General features: G+C 44.6%; 1 protein-coding gene and 1 long non-coding RNA gene across 2 annotated transcripts; both read left to right on the top strand.

Moving 5' to 3' along the window:
* The first annotated feature begins 274 nt into the window (after window positions 1-274).
* On the top strand, window positions 275-5,309 carry DUSP6 (dual specificity phosphatase 6). Its single transcript, XM_040596368.1, has 3 exons — window positions 275-1,272; window positions 1,910-2,347; window positions 3,776-5,309. The coding sequence occupies exons 1-3, from the start codon at window positions 870-872 to the stop codon at window positions 4,081-4,083; spliced, it is 1,149 nt and encodes a 382-aa protein (XP_040452302.1). The 5' UTR covers window positions 275-869; the 3' UTR covers window positions 4,084-5,309.
* A 2,706-nt stretch (window positions 5,310-8,015) lies between these two features.
* On the top strand, window positions 8,016-24,786 carry LOC121089672. Its single transcript, XR_005828309.1, has 3 exons — window positions 8,016-8,346; window positions 19,576-19,681; window positions 23,158-24,786. It is a non-coding gene; the product is annotated as an uncharacterized LOC121089672 (long non-coding RNA).
* Window positions 24,787-25,038: the final 252 nt, after the last annotated feature.

The following is a 25,038-nucleotide window of genomic DNA, read 5'->3' as shown; positions in this document are numbered from 1 at the left end:
AAGGTGCCTTTTGTTCCGCCGGTGGCGGCGGCCGTCCCGGGGCTGGCGCCGGTGCCAGCGCCCGCGGAGGGGAGGGGAGGGCGGCGCCGCGCCCCCTCACCTGCCCCCGCCGCCCCCGCCCGCCGCGCCGCGGCTGCCGCTTGTTTGCACTCGGCTTATCCGGAGCGGAAATTCCTTTCCGTTTTTGTGAATGACAAACTCATTAACGATTCATCAACACAACCTGTTCCAGCCGGCCCGTCGCCGCGGCAACAGCCCCTTCCGCGCGCCCCCATTGGCTGCGCCGGAGCATGTATCCATTGAGGCGTCCCGCGGTTGTACCCATTGAGGAGCCGCCGGGCTGCGCGGGGCCGCGGCCGCGGGGCGCGGGTGGCGGCGGGCGGGGAGCGGCGAGAGGCAGCGGCGGCGCCGCCGCGGTGTTTCCGCGCTGAGCGGGGCAGCCCCGCTCGGCGGCACGTTAATTGGATTTCATTCACTCGCGGTGGAGGAAAAGCCTCAGGGCTCGGGCTGCTGCGGCGATTAGGCAGGTTCATTCAGGGATTCATTGACAAAAAAAAAAAAGGAGAGAGGAGACCGGGCAGGCTGGCTGCGCGCGCGTGGCGCGAGCAGGCACACGCGCGCGCGCGCACACACTCACTCACACTCGCACACGCACGCCGGGGCCGGGGCTGCTTCTCCCTCCCCGTGACTCCACCGCCGCCCGGCGTGGGGGAGGCGGCGCGGGGGGGCTGCGTGATTCATTTTCCTGGGGCGGAGGGAGATAAGTTGTGCGGAGTTGGAGGGGTGCAGCCCGCCGCCGCGCCAGCCGCATGCCTCTGTGAGAGAGAGGGGCGCTTCCAGAGCACGCTCCGCTCCCCCCGTCCTTCCTCATGCTAGATACGTTCAGACCCGTCCCTTTCGCGTCGGAAATGGCGATTAGTAAATCCGTGGCGTGGCTGAACGAGCAGCTGGAGATGGGCAACGACCGGCTGCTGCTGATGGACTGTCGGCCGCAGGAGTTGTACGAGTCGTCCCACATCGAGTCGGCCATCAACGTGGCCATCCCCGGCATCATGCTGCGGCGGCTGCAGAAGGGCAACCTGCCCCTGCGGTCCCTCGTCGCCAGCAGCGAGGAGGACCGGGAGCGCTTCGCCCGCCGGTGCGGCACCGACACGGTGGTGCTGTACGACGAGCACAGCCGCGACTGGAACGAGAACACGGGCGGCGAGTCCGTGCTGGGGCTGCTCCTCAAGCGCCTCAAAGACGAAGGCTGCAAGGCGTTTTATCTGGAAGGTGAGAAGGGCTGCCGGGGTTGGGGGAGAGGTCCCTGCCTGCCGGGGGGGCCGGAGCTGTGGCTGGCGGGGCGGCGAGCCCCGCGGCTCGGCGGTGCGGCTCTGTGCCCGGGGAAGGGGGGGGGGTGGCGGGTGGTGGGGGTGTCTGCAGCGTCCCCCGGGCATTGCACGCTGACACTCGGGGAGGACAGCATCCTGGGCAGGGGGCTTTTCTCACGGCCCTCTCCCTCCGCAGCATCCCTGTCCTCGCTTTGTTTAAAGAGACCTCGAGGGCTGGGATCGCTGTAGCGGCGCGGGGAACACGGGGCTAACGGGGATCCCGGCGTGAGGCGGGGAGGGCAGGAGGCACTGCCGCCGAGGCATCTCTTCGGAGGTCCCCGCAGGGAGACGCGGCACACAGCTTTAATCTTGACTGTGCTGAGCCCTCCGCCGCAGCGGGCGGATTTTACCTCCTTTAGGTTAGTCCGTCTGCATGAGAGTGCGATGTGACATTATTATTTTTTTTCTTTTTCCCGGGGCTCGAGGGGTGGGAAGCGGATGCCCCTTTGCAGACAGGGCTGTACCAGGGAAGTATGCCGGCTTGCCATCTTATATCAGGTTGCCTTCCCCCCGCCTCCCTCCTTTGCTTTTCTTCCCAGGTGGTTTCAGCAAGTTCCAGGCCGAGTTTGCCCTGCACTGCGAAACTAACCTAGACAGTTCGTGTAGCAGCAGCTCTCCTCCTTTGCCGGTCCTGGGCTTGGGAGGCCTCCGAATCAGTTCCGATTCCTCATCAGACATTGAATCTGACATTGACAGAGACCCCAACAGTGCCACCGACTCCGATGGCAGCCCTCTCTCCAACAACCAGCCTTCCTTCCCGGTGGAGATTTTACCCTACCTCTACTTAGGCTGTGCCAAGGACTCCACTAACCTGGACGTTTTAGAAGAGTTTGGCATTAAATACATCTTGAATGTTACCCCCAACCTGCCTAATCTCTTTGAAAACGCCGGCGAATTCAAGTACAAACAGATCCCAATCTCTGACCACTGGAGCCAAAATCTGTCTCAGTTCTTTCCTGAGGCCATCTCCTTTATAGGTGAGATTCGGGTATTTGCTAACAGCTGTATGTCAAGCGGCAGAACTCAGTTTCTGCCGCAGAATTCAGATTTCGGGCGGGCGAGCAGCGGCAGCAGTGTTGCTGGCGGTCTCTGGGGCATGCCCCGCTCTCTGGTTTTAAAGCCGGCCTAAGTCGGGGGGCGGGGGGGCTGTTTGGGAGGTTATTGAGGAGCCCGGTGAATTGTAAGCGACGTTTGCAGGTTGCAAACGCCTGTCTGGTTTGGCTGGCTGGGGGATTCCTCCCCGAGCCGTTTGCTGGAGCTGGGGAGCGAGCGATGCACGGGGTGGGGGATCTGTTTAAATCTTTTCCCGGCGGGGCAGGGAGGGGAGTAAATGAGCAAATGAGCCCCGTGTCGATGGCTTATTCGTTCTTTTCTTGGTGGTGGTGGTTGGTGTGCTTTTGGGTTTTTTTGGGTTTTTTTGCTTCTTGAGGCTACTGAAGAGCAGTATAATAAAAAGAAACTATCTGGGAAGCTAACTTTAGCTTTTAAATACAAGTTATTCATAGGCAGTATCCCTGGCAAATGTATAGTCAGAGCTTTAATTAAATCTCGTGGTAATAATGATATACCTCTCGGGCTCCGTGCCTCGGTTAGCCAGCCCTTAGACATTATCCGTCAGCTTTGGAAACGCGTCCCCTTGGGCTCAAGGAGTTCTGGTTAAAATCTGCACTCTCCTTCGTTTCGGGGAGGACTGAAATCGCCCCATCGGGGTGCGGTGGGGTCGGCATCACATTATCTGTTGGGAAGCTGTGCTGTAATCCAGTTGAGTGATACCGGTAATAGTGGAGAATGTAGGTAATCTGAGCCCAGCAGGAAGAAATGTGGGCTGGAAGCCACAAAGAAACTAATCTCCAGGCATTGTAATGCATTTCCTATTACAAAGGAACCCATTTTCAACCAATGTTGACATCCTGTTCCTCCTAATGGGCTGTCCCCTGTGACTTCCCTCATTCTTTTAAAATGCCTGAATACCTCCATTGTTAGCTGCACAACAGTTGGAGAATAATTTAATAGACCTTTGCAGTCTGCTGGTCTGTATAAAAGGCATTCAGTGACATATTGCAGGATTTCCATGCCGGGGCAAGGGGACTGGAAGAATTTAAGGCAAATCTCCAGGCGAAAGCGTGTCCTTTAAAACTGACTTTTAAACCAGTGTCATGCAGCATATCCTACTCCCTTTGTCTCGTTCTTAGTTTTCTCAGGTCTTGAACTCAGGTACATGTATGTAGGGGAGTGGATTCTTCTCTTGTCCTGGTTTTAAGCTGGTGAAGTTAACTCTTGCGTTGCACTGCTGGCCACTGGGATCAGAATCGTCCTTTCTTCCTGCTTTACACTAACCTCATTTGTGTTGAGAGATCAGTTACCAACCCCCAGTCTTATGTGTCCTTCTCTGCCTCTTTGTACAGATGAAGCACGGGGGAAGAACTGCGGTGTCCTGGTGCATTGCTTAGCAGGGATCAGCCGCTCGGTCACGGTGACAGTGGCCTACCTCATGCAGAAGCTCAACTTGTCTATGAACGATGCCTATGATATTGTAAAGATGAAGAAGTCCAACATTTCACCCAACTTCAACTTCATGGGTCAGCTGCTGGACTTCGAGCGGACTCTGGGTCTGAGTAGCCCCTGTGACAATCGAGTGCCGAACCAGCAGTTGTACTTCACCACCCCTTCCAACCAGAACGTCTTCCAGGTGGATTCCCTGCAGTCCACGTGAGCTCCCACCACCTCCCTTCTCCTGTCCATTTCATGGGATCACTCCTCAATGGTTTCTCTTTGGCAGTGATACAGAAAACGCAGCTTTCTCTTTTTCTGGCCTCTGCTACCAAAAAGCAGCTGCCAGGGCAGGCTAGGAAAGGTTACACAGTATGGAATCAGCTATTGTGAAGGGAGGGAACATGGTGAGCTCTCTGGGAAGGACCACAGTGACCAGGCAGCAGGTGGACAGCACACGCTCATCCCTGCTTGCACAGTGGCTTGGGTCCGAGGACTTGCAGGGGGGTAGGGGAAGGCTGGACAGGCTGAGCACGTGTTCTCTAGACTGGAACTGTCCTGCTTCCTTCTCTGCTTTCGGATCTGTGACACACATCTTTGTCTTCAGTGAAGACTGGTTATTTTTGTTTGTTTGTTTGTTTTAATTTAGAGGAGCCAAAGAAAGATTTCAGCTTAGTGTATTTGGAGTACTTGTTTGCCAGGAGCTTGGTAGTATTCTACTTGATCAATGTAAATACTTAATCTTAAATTGATTTGCAATTTTTTTTGAATTCACATGTATTCAAGAAATCAATCCAAGGGACGCTTGTGTTTTTGTTCTCTTCATAAATTCTGCTTTATTTGTTTGGGGTTTTTTTGTTTTGTTTTTTTAAATTGCAAAGAGTATATTTGCAGCATGCTTAATTTTATTGTTCAACTGAAGCAAGCTTTCCATGAGGGAGAAATGGCAATGGTGAGAAGTTTGCAAATTATGTTTTGTGAGCAAGTACAGTCTTTTTTCTCATATATCTTTCTCTTCCTTGTGGTGATTTTTTTTTTCTCACTCTCTTGATGTAGTTTCCACATGATATATATATATTTTTTAAATTAAATTAATTTTTTGCCTTACCTTTTGTAAATAGATCATCTGGGAGGAGGTTTGTCTTTGAATGCGAAAGATTTTTTGATCACTTTTTAAAACTTTCAGATGTGCTAAACAGTGCATTACCTCTGTACAAATTCTTCAGGGAGCTTCACCTCAAATGCAATATTTTGCGTCCTTTTTTTTTTTTTGTATAAAACTGGAAGTATGTGCGAGCATTTGTACCTGTGTGTACGCACAGGGAACCTGCACATGGTTGCCAATAAGGGAGAGTCTAATTCACGGTGTAAAAGTTTTAAGATGGAATTTATTATAAGAATGTAAAACCTTAAATTATTAATAAATAAATAACTATTTTTGGCTATTGAGAACCTGGCTGGTTTATTCCCCCTTTCCCTTCCGTGTGGGTGTGGTTAATTGCACATACACATATGGTTATGTTTAAAAGTAATGATTGCTTTCAATAGTTTTTGTACAGCCCCTAAGACAATAAAGCTTTGATTTCCCCTTTGGTCCACTGGTGCCTAAATGAATAAACAGTGTATGTGCTGGATTCTTGTCTTGCTTTGGTGAAGGGAATGCTTTTGAAGGCCTTTAGGTTAATTGCAAAATATTCCAGCATCCCTCTGCTACCCCAGGGAAGCACCTGACCCTAGGGCATAAGGACTTTTTGTCCCACTCTGTTACAGGTGCCAGGAGATGGGTTCACACTCTCCTTATCTGTCTGGCAGGAATTCATTTTACAGAGATCCATCAGCATTCTGTAGCCTGTAATTTTTTTTTTTTCCTTTCCACTTGCTTTTCAGCCATGCTGCAGGTGAAGGCAGGGAGGAAAAGTTTCTATATATCCTTAGTCACCTCATTTCCTCTTTGGACCCTTCAAGTAGCCCTGTTTCTGTAGAAGGAAAAAGGGGGATTGCAAAACTTCCTGCTGCAACTTATTTTCATTAACATCCTTCCCGATGAGAAGTGGCCCAAGGTAGGGTGGTGCCAAAATGCGCGTGCAGTACCACGCTGATGGGCTGATGTTGCAGCTGGGGCTGTCGGCTGGGGTTCTGCAGAACTCCTGGCACCCAGAGCACGTTTCAAGTAATTTTAGAAACTGCAAGTGTGTGAAATGAAAAGCAAACAAAAACATGGGAAAAAAGTGAGTCAGTGTCTCATGCAGTAGTGGCCTAGATTGAGTGCATAAACTGTGAAAGTAGAAGTGGGTTGTAGTTAAACTTGGCTTGTGCTAATCCAGTTTTGAACGGTTTCCGCTCTTGGCATTCCCTGTGCTGCTCTGTTCAAAGTGGAGATTTGCAAGCAGCTCTAGCAATTTCCTGTCCAGCTGCAGCTCAAGTGACTCCCTTGGTTTTTTTCTTTTCTTTTTTTTTTTTTTTTTTTTTTTTTATGTGGTCTGCGGATAATTTTAGCCAGTTTCCTCTTTGTGGATTATTAATCTGCTTTCCTTGTAGAACCTACGTAGCTGTGTCCCTACTGTTCTGCTGAAGTCAACAGATGGCCTCCCCGCCACTTCCTCTCATTTCGCTGTGGGTTTGTTGTCAGGCCACTTCTGAAATTAATAGTGTTTTCTGGCCGGCTGCCACAGGCCATTACCACAAAGGGGAAGTAACACATCTGAATAGCAGGAAGCCGGGCAGGGTCACAGCGTGAACTGAACCTGTTGAGCGCAATTGGGCCTCTCCTGTTCAGCAAGTGTAGGGCTCGTCCTCCCTCCCCCTTTTTTAATACGCCTTGCCCGGAGAAAGGGCTGGAGCCAAATGCCTCAGCTGTTTGCACCAGGCAAATATTTCCAGCTGAATGAATTGCAAATGTTAATTGTGACTGGGTGCCCGTCAAGGTGAGGAGGTAAAGAGCAGCATGCAGCTATGTAGCCTAGGGGAGGAGGGCCTTGGCTTTCTCTGTGAGCTGCTTTGAAAAGTTAGTGCTCACAAGGGCTTCCTGCTTCCTTCCTGCTTCACTGAATGACTAACACCAAGTGGGTATTTCTGCAATTCATCATTTTTCAGGACAAGCAAGCAAGACAAGCTTTGCTCACATAAACACACACATACGGCAAAGTCGGGCAAAAAAACTTGTTCCAGATTTTTTCCTCAAAGCAAGGCCGGACCAGGGCTGTTAGTCAGAAACCTTGGCTGAACTTGAACCAGCACTGGGATGAGAACAACTTTGGTCACAGGCAAACCCAAACCGGAGCTGGAGCCAAACCAAAACCTGGTTCGACCTCTGATTTTGCTGGGGGTGCTCACGCTCACTCACGTGTCGGCTCTTAATTACAAATGGTTTGGAGGGAAAAGCAGCGAGAGCTCTTGCCAACAAAGTTCACACCCACCACACACCCCCCCTGCCCCAGGCTCCTGGGTAACCCTGCCCCAGCATGGCGAAGGGAGCCGCTCATGCTATGTGAGAACCTGCCAGCTTTTCTGAGCGGGCTCTGCTTGCTCCTGCAGCCTTTCTCTGTCCCTCCCACCCCTCCACCCCCCAGCACTTGTTTCAAAATAACTTGCTTCCTCTTTCTCCTCCCGCATTTCAGTCCTTGCTGTGATGGGGCAGAGGTCTCGGGCTTCTGGGGGGTTTGGCAGCTATTGCGGTTCCTCAGCTGGTAAAGTAATTTGTAAAGGGAAGAATAAATCCTTTGTGTCTGTAGGGACAGGCCTGATGTGTACAGGGGAAAGGGGGGTGGGGTGGGGAATATCGCCCCTTTGCAGCTAAAAAGTTCAGAACCTGCTTCATATTATAATGTAGGAGTGTGAGGCACTGAATTCCTTCAGAAGCTATGGAGATACTAGGAAGGAAAACTGTACCCTCAGGAGTGATCAGAGCTTTCTCATGTGACCTATCTGTGCCTTTAACACAAAGGGTGTAATTGTGTCCCAGGACACCCATGTCCCCTTTGCTCTGGTAAGGCCAAGGTTCCCCTCAGTGTTTGGGTGCACATTAGCACTTTGCTTTCCATTTTCTGCGCAATAACGTGTAGTTCATTGTGCTGTTCCCCTTCTTGCATTTCCTCTTTCTCACTCACACCCTTTCAAACCACTTTATGGCCACCTTCAAAATATCTTCCAGCTCCTTCTGGTTTTTGTGGTTGTTGTAGCCATTGTTTTCTCTTTCCCTGTCCTGCTTCTTGACCCTTTTTAATGCTGCTCTTCCCACTGTGCCTTCTGTAGTTCCACAGATCTTTACTTAAGCTCCATGGTCCTTCCTTACTTCTCTTTCATTTTCTTACCCTCTCTTTTCCCCGTTACCCTCTTGCTGTTTGTCTCATGTTTCCTAAATCAGCTCCGTTTTCTCCCAGCCTTAAGCCTCCCTGCTTCTCTTTGTTTTCACGGTGGAAAACAGGATGAGTCTCATGGGCTTGGTCAGTTGTACATGAGCTGTAGGAAAGGTGTATATGAGCAAGAAGTAAGTAAATACTACTGCTGTCCTCTTGCCACTTGTAGCAGATGACTTTATTTCCCATCTCCATTCCCTGTTGCTGTGTAGATTTGGCTCCACGTGGCTTCCCAGGGTCCTCTGTATATAGCACCCAGCACTCTGCTGCTGCTAACAGGGAAGGCGGGCGTGAGGAAGGAGCCTTTCCTCGGGCCCACCCAGCATCACGGGGCACTGACTCCCCTCTGAGGAGTGGGGATTGGTGTGGAAAGCAGGGAGAGACCAAAAACGTGGCTGCCAAAGGTGGCTCTGCTAGAAAAACTGAAGCAAGGCTTAACAGTTATATGTCTGGAGAGCATTTCTTCAGCTTCTCTGAAAAGCTTATCCAAAAATCTTTCCCTGTTGAAAAGCATGATGACACTTCATTCAGAGCTCCAGGAAAAACAATTGCATGTGAGCATTCAAACAAGGCAACAGCTTAGGCCCCCTCTCCACACCGCTATAAATCACTAGAAGCTTTGCCTGAGTGAAGATCGTGGAACAAATTGCTAAGCTCAGTTCAGTGGGCCCCCTAGACATCGTGTGTGCATGCTCAGCATTGCTCAGTTACCCCAGGTACACAAGTATGGGGCCAGACCCCTCCATCACACAGCAGCGCATGTGAGTGACTCCTGGGACTCCAGCAAGATGCTGCATTCAAGGTGGCTGAGTTTGCTCCAAACACCTCATAGCTGAAGGGAAATAAAGGCTACCCACTAGTGTTTTCTCATGGTGTGTGGTGACATTGGGGTATATGAACTCTGCCCTTCCCCCTGCCCCCTGCCCCCCGCCCCCAACAGCCAGAAATGGATACTGCTGCATCATGTGTCTCCTTTCTTCATTGCCAAATTTGAGAGCTAAGCATGTGCTATAACTTGGTAAATAGCACAGGCAGAAAGCTGGTATGGGACCTGCTCTCTTTTGAGTGAAGTGCTTGTCTCTGTAAGGAAAGGAAAAAAGCGTGTTAGATGCTTTCTGTTGTTTGTTATCATAGGCATCTGCAAGCGCTGAGGGAATTTTTGAGTGCTCACAGCCATAGCTTTTCCTCATAAGGCAAAGATGAAGGATGTTGACTTACCACAAACACAAGGAGATGATTATCAGATGGAAAGTGGGGGTATGGAGTCTGTTTAGGAAATATTTCTTAATGACAGAAGTTGCATTCAAGACTATATTTGAGAGATGCGATAGAAAGTGCACCCTGCTCTGCTTCACAGCTGCAATCCCCAGGATGCAGGAAGCGTGCAGAAATGCTGGTGCTCTCCCATCCCTAGGCTGTTCTAGCACTGCAGATACCAGTGACATAAAATGATACTACGTGGGAGTAGTGAAGGCTATGGTGAAGCACTGCGGTCATTTTGCCAAAGGCACAAGTGTTTTGGAAGGTCCTGCTACCGAGATCTTCCACCTTCCTAAATGGGTGATGTTCTTGCTTAACTCCAAGATTTTTATTTTAATGAACTTCTCTTTTTCTGTTAAAGCCATGTTTTGTGGCATTGCGGAAGTCTCTGTCTTCATCTTTTTTTCTTGCTGACCTCAACTCTGTAGGAAATAAATTCCCATTTGCAAGTGAAGCCATCTGAAAAACATTGGTTGCTGACACTTGGTTTACTCGGGGCAAAAGTTCTTTATAGTTTAAAGATGGAGGTCTTTCCCTTTGCTATGAAATTATGTCCTTACAAAAACAGACTGGAAGCACTAGTTTTTAGTATCTGTGAAAACACATTAGCTGTTCAGTTACTAGGCTGGACACTCAAATGGTGTAAATCAGCATAGTGGTAGAGACTACCAGTGGAGACTCTGCCACAGACACGTAACAGTCTTGAGCCCCTTGAAGACATCATCTGCCTCTATGTAGAGACCATTAGGGACATTAGTGATTTTTGTAGATCCTTTTTTCCCTGCATACATTATAGGATTCTGAAAGAGATGAAGAGCTAGAAAGTCAAAATGTCTCACCTTAAAAAATTATAATTTTAGTGTCCTAGGGACCTACTAACATATACAAAAAATATTCAGGATTAGTGAGACTTCACCTATTGCTCGACTGATTAGGATTTCCTGGGCTATCAGTGATCAAAATTGCACTTTCTCTGTCCGTATTTCTACCACATTCATTTGTTTGAGGGGTTCTAGGCCAACCCTGCTCTCTGTGAAGAAATGTGGTACAGCACCTCTCATCTTGGCTGAAATTCAGCCCATGCTGAAGCCCAGCACTGAGCTGATAATCAATTTAAGCATTAGGAACTGAGTAATGTTTTGATTCTGTGCAGGATGTTTTTGTTATAAATGAAGACAAAATGTGTCTGATTTCTGGGAATACAAACAGGAACAACAAATTAGTCTTTCACACACACTTTTACAATCCCTCACCCAGTTTTTTTTGTTGTAAGTGAAATTTTGCAGGCTACTGTATGTGAACAGAAGCTTTTTTATATTTCCAAATTACCGTCAAAGCAGACAGTAGACAATACCTATTATTAAGGTAGACCAATGCTTCCTCTTAGAGGATTTTTGAGATGTTTACAGCTTTGCTAGACTTTGTTTGGACTTGAATATAAATGCCTCAGGCTGATCTACAAAGATGAAAAGAAATGAATATCCCTCTGAAAATGTCATCCTAAAAGACTTGGCCCTTTTTTCTGAAGAAAATGCCTTGGTTTTTGTCTGTGTAACAAAATCTGTTACTGTTTCCTCAAACATCTTCAGTGCTCTGTGCCTGGAGCAAGGGACACGGAATCTGGCAGGGTGTGTTGGATATGTGCTTGGCATTGCTTCCCTGAAAAGCTCCATTTGCCCAAGATTTGAGCAGTTGTAAGATGGTGATTTGCACATGCCAAGCAACTGCATCTTGAACTGTCTTTATAAGTTAGCAGTGTTAAAATTTAGCTGAGCCGGCTCCTGGTGTTGAGCTGCCAGCCCCGGTGAGCAGTGATGGCACAGTGTGCTGGGAGGCGGGGGGGACACGTGTGATGTTGTGTAGTAGCATGCAGTAAGTCTGCCACAAAATTGGTAAGTTTGATTGCATGGCTATACTGTTTTCTATACCTGAGCAGTACTGATTGCACTTGTCTCAAGTGTCTCTGCACTATGCAGTATAAATGCTCTTTACATCCCTGTTTTCCCTGGGCAAAATATGGATGAGATCAGTCATATACAAACAGCTTTGGTGTTAGGCAGGGGAGAAAATGCATGTCAGCTGACAGAAAGCAGGGTACCTTGATGATGTTGCTGGAAAGGTGAGACATGAGAAAATGTAGCTGTTTCTGGTTAAAAGTTAAACTTTGTATGTTTTGAGGTGTCTCAGATGGCAGCTAGATGCACAAGTTCTTCTGTAAGCTTCAAAGTGCTTGACATCATTGGCACCTTAATAATATAGTGGTTTTACTTCCTGCCAGCGATATGTATTTCAACCTCTCTGTTGAGGTCTAAATGAATGGCATTCCTATGGCTTTACACAAGAGTAGCAGAGATCACACTCAAGCCCTCAGTTTGTTATTACAGTATTAGGTTTTAAATGACCCTGTTGATTATGGTGGAATAAAATTAACAGGGTTCTCACTTTTTATGCTTCAAAGTATATGTAAGTTTCCTTTGGCATGGATTTATTCACCTGGTATGTTTATACAGTACCTTGGCTAATGAGAGCTAGTTAAAGCTATCAGACATTATTGTGATATAAATAATAAATACAATAATCATGTGAGGTCAAAAGAAAATTGCCCTTTTTCCTGAGTCCTGCACAGCCAGCTACAGTGTGTAGCTTGATTTAAATAACGTGCCTGTTGCTATGTTCCAGAATGATAATTCTTATCTACAGCCTTGGATTGCTGAGTCTTATTACAGAGTTCAATGAACTTGTTCCTGCCAGTAAAGTTATTCACATGCTTAACTATTGGCAAAATCAGACACTATGGCATCCTTTTGGCATGCTGCAGGCTACATAATAATTGATAATATCGACTAATGATTGAAGAATCTGAGAATTCTTGGGCAGGGCAATTTCTCACATTACTAGAATTTTTTGAATTAACTAACGAGCTAAATGCCGTTGTGTTTTGGCTGCTGAGCATAAGGGAGGAAGAAGCAGTTTGTTTGGGAAGTGTAGAGCCCTCACATCCTGGGGAGCTGGTTCCACAGAAGAGCATCAAACAGGGAACTTAAGCAACTCAGTCCTAAGTGACAAGCCACTTAAAAGTCCATCCTGCCCTTTTGCTTTTGAGAGCATCACAAACAGGACTCATGGTTCATCTTGTTGCAGCACTATAAATGGAGTCTCTGAAATAAAGCTGAAGTAATACAGTGATGAATCAGGCCCAGGAGCTGTGCGTGTGAGTGCCATTACTTAGGGCAAAAAAAGGAAAAAATAGATTTTCTAATGTATTCTTGTAAATGTGAGTTACTGTTACTCAAGAAACACAGAAAGGAACTTGTATTGTTCCAAAGTGAATGTCAGATGATTCTGTTCCTTGCACCTTCTACCTATGGTGATGATGAGGATTGATTCATTCCCTGTAGAAGTTTCTAGCTGTTTTTATCTTTTGGGTGTCTGCCTGGAAGTCAGAATTTTTGTCAGACAGGTCTGATCTGTTGGTAATCACAGTCCTGGCTAAAGACAGTGGGTTTGCTTCTTTTGGACTCAGTACCAGAGAGTTTAATAAATGCTCTTTTATACAACGATGGTAGGAAGCAGACACGGGTTACAGCCCAAGGCAAGGAGCGGATGACAAAGTTGAGCAGTAGTAAAATACTTGGTCTGTGCCTGCAAGAACAAGAATATGACGGGCAAGATGTTGTTTATACAGAAAAGAAAAAAGTCACCAGATTATAAGGGAAAGAGTCATGGTCATCACACTGAGATGGAGCAGACAGTCAGGGTGCAGGGTACAGTCTGATGCTAGACCAGGCAATCAGATGATCAGATGCCTCTGAAAAGGCAGTCTATTCCCTTTCTCCTTCTCAGTTTTCAGTTGTGTCCTTTTGTTTCTTCCTTTACCGTTATAAGCACTTGCCTGTCTGCAAAACTCTGCAAAACTTACCAATTTTTTTTCTGGTGATCTAGCCCTGATGTAGCACACCATGAGGTCAGAAAAACAACAGACAGTGCAATGTCAGGAATAGGAGGATGCAATTAGTGGCAATAGAGGGACAGATAGAACTAAACCTTTTGACGTTAGCTTGAGCTGAGATTGGTTTAGCTATAAAATCTAACTATGGCCCCAGTGTCTGGGCATGGAATTAATTAGAAAGACAAACTGGAGGGTTTCTGGCCAAGGGAAGTGCTTTCTTATGTCTGCTTCTGTTGGGTTCATAGAAAAAATAATGAAGAATTAAAATGGGATGCTACCAGAGGGCACGCTGGACCCATATGCTTGATTTCTTTCCTAAAGGAAACAAGCCTGCAACACCCCCAAACTGGTTTGCTAGCTGCACAACAGGGTAACACCCACGTGTGAAACTACAGGTTCCTCACAGAAGAAGGCTAGTTTTTTATTCTGCAGCATCAATTTCTGTCTACTTTTTCTTCCCATTTATAACTGAACTTTGTGTAACAGCCACAATGTGCTTATAAATCGTATTCTAAAACTAAAAGCTGTCCTAATTGAAGAAGTATTGTGTGGTATTTTGATGGGCAGTTTTCAGTGGTAGTTGCAAAATGCCATTCTACATAGTTAACACAGAAAAGAGTATGGACAGAGGCATTTGAATTAGGAGACAGGTTTGCATTTCAGTCTGAGAGGTGTCTGACTAAAGACCAGTTTGTTATATACACACAAATACAGAATTGCTTCACGGTTATACTGTTTAATTTGATTTGTGAGGCATTTAGGCAAAAGTTAACTAGTTTTGGTGTTGCTGCTAGTGCAGCAGAGAGCAGTTACTTCTTACCTGAATCTTAAAGAAACATATCACAATGTCTGTGGTAACATGGACACTGCTCCTGTGCTAGGTTTCAGAAAAAAAGGCACTCTCCACTTCGGTGCATTTTAGCATTGCTGTGCCATCTATCTGGGGTAATTCACATGGCCATAATTAACATAAAAATGCACTTGTCATTTTCTATCTCCATGTCAGAAGAACGCTTCAAAAGAAAAAAAAAAAAAAAAAGTGCTTTGTGTCCATGATTAGTCATCACCACTAATTTTTTTTACTCTCATATAATTAAAAGAAAATATATGCAAAACGTACCCATCACAAAAGAAAGCTGTTATTGATGAAACCTGTTTCATTTAGCTCATGTATGGAGAAAATTTACATTTTCATGAAGGTAATACCAGCCTGGGGTTCCTAAAACCCTTGGGAAAAGCCAACAAAATGACAGGGAAAGAAAGACGACTGGCTATTGCCTTTTTTACTGGAAAGACTGGAAAGTGTCCTTCTGTCCACTGCCCAGGGGAGAGCTCTAGGATGCCACCTCCTTGGGAGGAAGATGTGAGGCTGGATACATCTTTCCCTGTGCACTCATGTGTCCCATCACAGAGCTGAGAGTTGTTTTTGCTACCATTGGTCTTGTACAAAACACTTTTCCTGCCATGATGTAGCTGTGGCACACAATGTAGATGTGGCACAGGGTAGCTGTGCCAGCCACTCTGGGAGCCTTCAGCTTTGCAGAGGACCCACAGGAGGATCATTCTGATAGCTCAACTTGGAAGCGGAAAGCTGTATCTGCTTTCCTGTGCTTGGCTTAATCCAGCTGGCAATTGCAGCACCATTAAATGCATCTTTGCCCTGAGAATTGAACTCTGAGGTAGTTCCACTGCTGTGCTAATTGCCATCACATACTGAGGATTTCCAAAGATACCCCTTCCCTGTGTCAGCTGAAGCATTTCCACCCATTTTCCAAAAGCAAGAGAGGTGGCCAGGGTGCCGTGACAGAGCCCAGCAGGACCTGGCATGGGAAATAGCTGGCCTCAACATTTCCCCTCTTCCGCTCCCATATAGGGACTCAAAATTCACTGGCAGCAGCAGGCAAAGGCCTGCTCACAGCAACGGGGGAGAACAAAGTGCCGCCGATCCTGTTGGAGCTGTCAGCTTTGATACCGGCAAGGGGGTAGCAGCATATTTGTTATCCTTGATGGCAGCAAGCGGATTTAATTTTGGAGTGACTCCATTCTGTGGAATGAGGGCTGCCCTGCTCTGTGACGGATTTCTAGGCAAAATCTGTAATCATATTTTGAATGTTTAAAGATTTTCAGTGGTTGGGCTCTAATCCCTTGAAAAACTGGAATCTCTCCTCAACCTATGCTATGTACAAGCAATGGAGTCACAAAACCCAGCCTTGTGCTATGTGCAGGACACTGCACAAAATCTGCTCTCTTCTGGAGCGCGTTTCCTCCACGTATGTGTGAGTCTGGGCTTGTTTATCCTTCTGGCCACCCAGAAAGTCCCATTTGTCCTCAGGACTCTTAAGAGCAGAAACCTCTCCATTTCTAATGAATTTTGTGCTAGGGCTTTTAGGGGAGAGAGAGGGAGAAGGAGTTTAAGAAATAGCTTATTTAATTTAGTACAATGAACAGCTTTAGGAAACAGTGTGGCCCAAATATAAGGTGACATAAAAAAAAAAAAAAAGAAAAAAGAAAAAAAAGAAAGATATTTTGCTTTGTCTTATGGAATAAAGAGACTAAAAATAAATTCCCAAATGAAAGTAAGTCAATAGATCCTTTATTGCTGTGTTTTTATTTTCAAAAGAAATGCTGTAGCTTTCCCTTCATGTCTTGCATTCAGCTAGTTTCCAGAGGAAAAGCAGTCAATTCTGCATTATCTCAGTTTTAATTTTAACGCTATCTGCCCCAATCTCTCTTTGTCCAGTTAACATTTCCTTGACCCAGAGTTCAACCCCTTTTACAAAGTAACCTCAGGCTTTGATGGCAGTAATTCTACCTTCACCCCAACGGATTCTGGATACACAACCTCCAGGCCCAAAGGAGAAGATTAGCAGACTTTACCCTAATTACTTGTTATTGTGTAGTTGTTAAAAAAGATTTTGGCTCCAGAAAATGAGGCTGTAGCCAGACAGAAGTTAGCCTGGGGTTCAAAAGTCTGGCAATCTTTGGCTCCGCAGGCCTATAAAAGCAAAGTGTTGACTGAATGCAAACAGCCTGCGTGGTGAGAGGCCCTCTTAGAGGGGGTGACAGCAGGCCATCCATCATGGGAGGCAGCGGGGGTCGGAGGAGTCCCTCTAATGACGCCTCGCTGGCCTGTTAATGGATAGCTCCATTTGATTCCTCCATCGGTGGGAATGCCAGGCTTTGCAGTGGCTGCAACAGGCAGACCTTTGCGTGCATGCTCTGTCCTTGGGATCTTTGAAAGGATGAGCCACGTCTGATGCACAGCTGGAAAAAGTACCCCCAGTGCAGTAGATGCCTGCAACATACTAACCTGCTACTTCTCTAGACACCCGTTTTAGGTTGGTGTAATGAGCACCTATCAACAATTAATGACTGTTGTTGCATGGGGGGAAGGATCAGAAGTGCCTTTGGTGAAGTGAGAAGCAGTCAGTCAGCTCCTCACCTTCAAGCATTAAATGTCATGAAAGGTCAAAAGGTTTTGCAAGGTATGCAAAGTTTGGAATATTTTTAATTAAGCTACATCCTTTGAAATTCTTTCAAGTCAATCTTCAAACAAATCAGGCCCTAAATCAACACCCTTTAAAAGCACATACACCTCTGGTAAATGCCTTCATGTGAGCTCTACTGGGTATCACAGAAAATGGTTAATTTAATTTTATGTGAGTCATTAAAAACCTCCACTTATTTTTGTGTTCATTCACCATAGGATATATTAATATTCCTTTTCCTATGTGAAGTTGGTGTGTTTGTGTCTGAGTGGTTTTGCTACCTCAGTTTACTGATATCTTAAATATAAGGGTTACGAGGGGAGTTTGGAATATCAATGTTTCTGTTAACCTAAAACATGCCTGCTTCTTTGTTGTTGGTGGTTTTTTTTGTGCGTGTGTGTTTTTGTTTTTCTTTTTTGTAATCTATTTTTATGAAATACTTGTCTCTTAGAGAGTTACTGATTGGGGGATATTTTCATCATCCTATAAATAGAAGCAGCAGTTGACATACAAATAACTATACTTGTCGCTGGAGTTTAAGGCCCTTTTGGAAAGTTTTACTTGAAAGGATTCAGCAGCTGGCTAAATCTACAACAAATTACATAAACCACCAAAATCAAACTTGACCCAAACATTCAAAAGACATTAAATGACATTAGAAGGTAGTGGCTGATTTGGTTTCCATCCTGGCTGTCATTTTCAGATCTGTACACTTTCTGTGTTATTTTTGTGTCTAGCACACATGGGATTCAAAAGACTCTGTGCTAACAAAGACCTTTGATCCCGGATTAACTCTTCTAACACTCTCCTTAAGCAACTAGGAAAATAAAATTATTACCTCATTATCTATTTTGAGAGAATATTTTACTCAGCCTCTGAGGAGAAGGGCTGGAGCGGCTGCCCAAGTCTCCCAAGTAAAAGCTGATGGAGAGGGATGGCACCTATCGGTGTGAATAGTTCAAATTCCAGCTGTAAGCCTGGAAGCAAAGTCCTTCTGTTGGGATCTCTGGTGTCTGCTCTGGCTTCTCTGGAGCCGTATTTGCACTACCAGGGCAGCTGCTCAAAGGGTAGTCTCTGACCCCAGGCCAAGTGGTGCAAGATGACTCCCGTCCACGTTGCTCAGGAGTAACTACTCTTTTTTAGGCAGCATGACTGGATTTTGGATAGTCTTTGACACAGGTCTTCTTTGGCCCCATATGGCCCTGAGAAATTATTATTAAGTATTTATGATTTACTAATTCAAAGTATGTATTGCCTGCTTGTGGTGTGCCATGACAGCACATAGGTGATTTGAGGACACAAGACCTATTGGAATGACATCAGACAACTATCACAGGCTGAGGGAGTTAAACTTGCTACAGTCCAAGTCCGTTTTGTCTGTCTGGAGCCGAGCCTGGAGCAAACTATTTTGTCAACTGCATCCAGGCTTCCTCTCCAAGGAAACTAGTCATTTCACTTCAGAAGGGAGCCTGGGAGTGAGCGAGCATATATGCAGCATGAATGATGAGAGGATCAGATGCTGGCAGCAAACAGGGAGCTGAAGTATTTGACAGTGGAGACGTCTGTTGATCTTTGATGGGGGCCTGTTTCATCCATGGCAAGGGTATAGTTTATGCTTCAAAATAACCCACATTCAGTACTTGATGCAGCCAATGTTTCCTTAGTTTAAACTCAGATACTCAGTTTTCAGCAATGGAGCTACTTAGCAAGGGCCTTTATTGAAAGCTTAGCTGCAAGTCCCTTTTCACTCTGAATACAGTTACTGCATAGGCACAGTTACATCTGTTGTCAAATCTGGCCTAATCTGGAATGAAGACAGTATCTAATGAAATTGTAGCTTGGCTCTACTCTGAAGGTCTGCATTTTTTCCACTATACTTTGAGCTGGTTCAGTTCTAAATATGTCACATATCCTGTCTCATGTGAAGCAGAACAAGGAAGCCCAACTTCCTATGGATTTTCATCTGACCTTCCCATGATAATCACAGTTTCTCTCAAAAGTCTGTAAGACTTCCCTAGTCCCCTCACGTCTGCTACACATCCTCACATTAATCCTAATTTACTCCTGTTTCCTCTATTTCCCTATTTTTTCTTCACCTCATTTTACCCCCATGTCCTGTAACTACAGGCTGAGGTAGCACGAGTGCTGCAGATGCTGTGGCCCATATGCATGCTGCTCAGAAAGCAGACACATGCATGGTGATTGTCCAGCCAGAAGGTCTTGTGGAGCTCATATTGAAACTTTTCTCTGTTTTTCTTTTCTCTAATTTGCATTAGTTGCTTTCCTCTACCCACCTGTTGATTTTCACAAGGCTTGTAGGAACTCATCTCCCATCGGAAATTCTGTTCTTGTCTGACGTGATTGTCAGCAGCTGTCAGATTTAAAAGCTAGCAGGGTAGGAGGCAAATGACAAACTGAAATACAAATGGAAAGACAGCATGAATAGAGAAAGAAGCTCAAGTTCCTCAGGAAATGAGGCTAAAGAGAAGGTGATGGTGAGATCACCTTGGAGCTCTGCCGGCAGCCGACACAGAGAACGCAGCTGCCAAGCAAGGCAAAGCTGTTCCTCAAAGCTGGTTTCTGCCAGTTTTTCTCAAAACATAGCGTGACCAGGGTGAAGAAGAAGTTCTTCTAAATGTGATTTCTTTATGTCTTCTGTCCAGGTTGGTGTATTCACAAGGAATGTCACTGCAGTGTCTGGGAGACACTGACACCACAGAATCGCCAATATCAACAGGCACGGTTCAGACAAGCCAAGAGGCTTTTTAGGTATGTAACAATGCAGTGTTACACATTATTTACCACTTTAACTTCACTTACACCTCAGTACTTAAGGTGAGTTAACAAATGATAATGCATATAAACCAAAGCCATTTAGATGCACACGGTGAAGATCTGTTCTTAGTCACATGCCTCTGAAGTCAGCAGGGTCCAAAATCTGAGCCAATGCTTATCCAAAGTAACAGCCTCCAGAGACCTTTTGTATTTGCGCTTTTGAGGAGTATTTTTGTGTGGACAAAACTGATAATTCATGCTTATTTTTAATATTGGACTTTACAGCTAATGCATGTGACTGGACAAAGGGCTTTATACCACAGAGGGTTTTAATCCTGAAGTAGGACCAAAATGTTTCTGAGGAACTTAAACTGAAAATCATGTTAGAAAACCCTGTTGGTAGAAAAAGGTGCTAATCTCAGTATGTGCTTACCTCTTTAACCTGAATTTTTTTTCTGATGCTTAGAGTTACACATCTGTGCTTTGTTACAGAGATCTGTTTTGAGCAAATGGACATGCAGGTCTCAGCTGAGACCAGCAGTAGCTGTTCCACCATTTAAGTTTCTTGTGAGACACCTCATGTACAGAGCATCCTTAATATAGTCTGGTAGCATAAAGCTTCCCAGAAAAGCAGTGCTGGCCACTGTCTTTTGGGAAGTTAGAGATTTAGGAGTCCAGCTTTTCTGTAATGGCTTATATTTCTTCTCCAGAAGATCTGGAGCCCTTCTCAGCATGAAAGATTTCAAACCCAACTTGCAGAAAGACCCATCTATTTTGACGGTGATGCCACTGTTCAGCAAGGGGCCACAACTGCAGTGCCTTAGTGGCAGTCACTTTGCAGAGCTCTCTTGTAAGGGACAGGCTGACTACTAGGACCATGGAGTCATTCCTTCTCTTTCTCACCAATATTTACCTCTTTGCTTTGTACTTTAGCAGAGGGAGAGTCTCCTCCATTCCAGGCCAATCAATAACCTGCCTATCCATGTAATCCCACTTTACAGGGGAGGTATGGCTATAATCCTCTGCAAGAAAAGAAAGACACTGCAACCACTAGGCCATAGTAGAAAAGGCTGGCTCCTTCTCTAGGGATACCATCTAAGGAAAAAGCACAGATTTGCCCTGTCCAGAGGTGAGAGTCTGGGGGTTTGGACATCAAGGATATTGCAAGACTTTTCCTTGCAAATGCCTCTCAGAGACCTTAACTCTCAATGAAAAAGTGATTTCAAACACAACCGGAATCTTGGTGTTTCTTATTGAGTAACTCTAAGTGACTGCCTCAGTAAATAGGCTGTTTAGATTACCTGGGTATGTAACTCTAACAGCTGGTACTGGATGTTCAGGTGTCTGACAGACTTATGTCTATAAAAGTAAAGCAATGTGAAATACTTTATCCCATATTTCTGATAAGTGCTTAAGCCTGAACAGAGGACATAAGACAACATTTGAGAAGCCACAGAGAATATCTCACTAGAGAAACTTCATGGTGGCTTCTGCAGGGCAAGCAGGCAAAGCAGAAAACTCAAAACCATAGTCAGACCATTCACTTTATAAATCAACACAGCCCAAATCACTCATCAGAGAAGAACATGAGGTCTATAAACAACAGCTCCTTGCCACGGACAAGTTAAATCAATGATAAAGATCTGAAACACATAGTGCGTCAGAGGTTTCCTTCTTTAAGCTCTCTTGTGTATTTGCCTGTCTCTGTTCTTACACGGCCCCTTTTACAACAGAAACAGAATGCCTTTTTTTTGCAGGACAGCACAACCCTTTATTCAGAGAGCCAAAATTAACGGGCTTGAGTGCCAAAAGTCCTTCTGTAGCCACATCTCTTCTATGTCGTAGGAAGTACTGATGGCTTTTTGTTTGTCATTTCAGCTGCACAGACTAGAAATATATGTGGCTTCACTATGTACTTTCTATTCCAGGCATGAATCCCATTGGCCTTTCGCATGCAGGAACCCTTGGTAACCTCAGCTGAAGTTTTCTAGGATGAAAGAGAAGGGTTATTCAAATGGCTGGAATGCTACTCCAGGCCTTGGGAGAACTTGCTTGTGATCTCTTCACAGTATTTCTATAATTCTTTTTCAGTAAGTCATATATAGCCTCTCAGGTTCCCATGTGTAAAACAAAAGTAACAGTGCTTCACACAACACCGTGAAAGTTAGCACATGACATTCCTTTGGCAAAAGGGAAGACTGCTAATCGAAGTAAACATACAGACATTTCTGCTGGTATATGAATCCTTCCAACAACCTGTGACAGTTCTTGCTGTTACAATTCAGCCACACAGATGCCTAGCAGAGCTATAGATCTGAAGAGAAATCTTGGCAATACCAAGAAGTATTTATCGAAGAAATGCTGTTACCACTGTAGCTTCTACCTGTGGAATTTTTTAATGTCCACAGAAAATAATCCTAGGTTCAACTGTTAGCAGGAATAAGTCAGGGACACAAATTACCCTGCTTCTCTCCTTTGGGAATACTTACACTTCAGTCAATGTAATGGGCTACATCTGTGAAGGTAAATATGGGGCAAAGGGGAAGGGAATGATAAAAGAATTTGTTCCTTCTCTTCAATGCACTTCATACTGTGTGGTGCCACAGCAAGGAAAAATATTCTGGCAAAGATTACATCCATCCCACCTCTGGATCACAGTCTGATTGCTAATCTGTTGAACTTGCTGCAACCAGTCATCAGCCTCAAGGGCTGGTGGCAAACCTACAGCTGAACCCCTGAATGATGCAGATTCACCTATCTACTCATCAAAAACACTCCAGGAGGTTTTAAGTGAAGTGAAGACTGAAATCAATGTATATAAAACTTCAGCATGGAAGTGCAAATCTTTGTCTCTTTTTTCTTTCTCCTCTTTACAAATTCATGAAGCTCCACTGCAAAAGTATGGCTCCACACCTGCAGGAGGAAAACTGTTCCAGGTCTTATGATGTTTTGATGGTTAGAAAACTTTTCATATATTCTAGGCTATGTTCACCCATGGACCATTTATACTTGGCCTTATCCTGACATTGTCCTCTAGCACTACTATTTTTTTCTCTCTCCTCTGTTTTACCCCTGAGGTGCAGCAAACATACCACCTCACAGTTCTTGTTTTGCTAGACAAGTTAAGTGCTTTCAGTTGCTCATCATTATTTTGTTCACCATACTTCTTTTAGCTTGCATTCATCTTTCTTGAACACAAGCAATCAGAATATATGAGGAGGTTTCACAGGTACAATGATGCTAATAGTTTCTTACCTCTCCTGGAAAAGGGATTTATGGGGATTGCACTTGCCTGCTTCACAGTCAGATCACATTGATGGAATATAATCATCCTGTGAGTAACTGATGCTCTTGGTTATTTCTCCCTCTCATTCATTTCAAAGTAGCGTGTTGTAGCAAAAAAATTTTATTAGTAATTGGAAGACTTTGCAATTATAATGTTGCATTTTATGCCATTTCTATTACTTTAGACCTCAAAGTTCTCCGGTTCTTCCTTTAAAAAAGCCTGCTTCCTCACTGTGATGATAAATACTTTCAGGTAAGAATTGTCACCAGCTTTCTTTATCTCATTTCTATTTCTGTGCCAAATTCTCTTATGACAGTACTGAAAAAGATGGGCACTGACTGATCTTTTAGAAATTCCTTTGCTAGTCTTCCTCTAACCAGAAGTTCCCCTTTCAACACTACCCATTGTCTCTTTGTTGAATTAACAATTTCCCAGTGACACTTCTCAAATGATTTACCAACCTTCCATTTGTCCTGAAAGACAGTTATCATGAAAGATATCTGGATATCTGGCATGGTAAACACATATTGCACTTTTTGTGATATTTTTTTCATTTTTTCCACATCTCTAACTCATATTTCTTCAAAATGCTATTTAGATACTATTACTGATTTAACAAAAAACACAAGAAGTGTTGGCATTTGGTTCTGGACAAAGGTGGATTATCTGGAAATTGGAATCTCTTTTTAAGTCTCTAAGCTGGGAGGCAGTACAAAACAGTGAGGCAATCTTTTTCCTGCATTGGCTTTCCCACATGTACTCTAATTGGGAGACTTTATTTTATGATCTATGTAAATGTCACCTTTATAAAAACACTTCTTTCAAAAAGAAGAACAGTACTCTTTTCAGGTGTAATAATTAAACACTACTAAAAAGATCTCAGAATATGATACCTTATTCGTTTTCTGCTCTGATTCAGTGTGTCTCAGTGATGCTTATTTTAGGTACTTAACATTAAGAATTTATGGGATGTTCTTTTCAAGAACCCTGATGGCAGTGAATAAACAAAATATTTGTCTAGATACTGGTGCTCACATTAGCACTCATAATGTATTCTACTGCATTACCCAATGGGGCCATGAATTACAGGAAACAAACTTCCAGTTTCTGGATGGCTCCTTTACAAAATAGGTGTAAAATCCATCCCTAGCAGAGCTTTGCACATAACTAAACAATGATCTGCTAATTGATCTTCAGGGATCACTTTAGTGCCCACTGAAATTAATGGAAAGGTTCCCATCTATTTTGCCAAGAGCTGGGTCATGCCACTAGTGCGAAAGGAGATTAGATCAGGAATATTCATCGGAATGAATAGGGGCTAAAACTAACTTTTAAGAAATTCTATAAAGATGATCATGCAAAAAGACTCTGTAATTCATCTAGCTTTAGAGGCACTGCGTTTGATCAAAGTGTGTGGTAACAGCTGTCTAGGAAGACATTGATTTAACTAAAGAAACACCTTATTATGAAGTTTCTAATTTTCCTGTTTAGCAATTGCAAAGTGGATGTTTTGAGAATCAAACAAGCAAAAAATGCATATATTAACTATTATCCACTGGCTGAATGTTGTGTGGAAGCAAGGGTGATGATTCTTTCCTCACCATCACACCAGGACCTCTAGCTGCTACGGGTCAAATTAAGAAGCCAAATCTCTATGGCAAGAGTCTGCAACATGTTTACTTCTGGGTTTTGTCTCAAAGAGGAATTTGTACCACTCATTCACCAGAAAGTTAAATGACCTAATGAGAATTCTGTAGAGCTGTCCAGTTTGCATAAGCCCACTGAAATTTCAAATAAACATGATGTATGTGGAAAGCAGCAGGAAGTAGTATATCTTTTAGAAGCCAGCTGTCTGTTTACTGCCGGGCTTGTAATGAAGCTGTTTGTTTTTAACTTGTATGTTACTTGTGTTCTCAGCTACTCAGTTAATATTGTATATGTGTGTTATAATCATTAACATAAAGGTGTTTTCTATGTCTTCAGTGTTTCTATGTTTAGACGCATCTCTATTTGTGGTACTTCTCTCCTTCTCAAGAAATAGAGATGAACAATGATAATAAGCCAG

The sequence above is a fragment of the Falco naumanni genome, chromosome 5 (assembly GCF_017639655.2).
Source record: "Falco naumanni isolate bFalNau1 chromosome 5, bFalNau1.pat, whole genome shotgun sequence".
In the NCBI taxonomy this organism is placed as follows: Eukaryota; Metazoa; Chordata; class Aves; order Falconiformes; family Falconidae; genus Falco; species Falco naumanni.
This window is presented reverse-complemented; position numbering and strand designations above follow the sequence as displayed.

Excerpts from the sequence above, each read along its gene's own strand:
- DUSP6 (XM_040596368.1), top strand. The coding sequence starts at position 870 with ATGCTAGATACGTTCAGACCCGTCCCTTTCGCGTCGGAAATGGCGATT. Across the intron at positions 1,273-1,909 it reads CAAGGCGTTTTATCTGGAAG|GTGGTTTCAGCAAGTTCCAG; the intron begins GTGAGAAGGGCT and ends TTTTCTTCCCAG. Across the intron at positions 2,348-3,775 it reads TGAGGCCATCTCCTTTATAG|ATGAAGCACGGGGGAAGAAC; the intron begins GTGAGATTCGGG and ends CTCTTTGTACAG.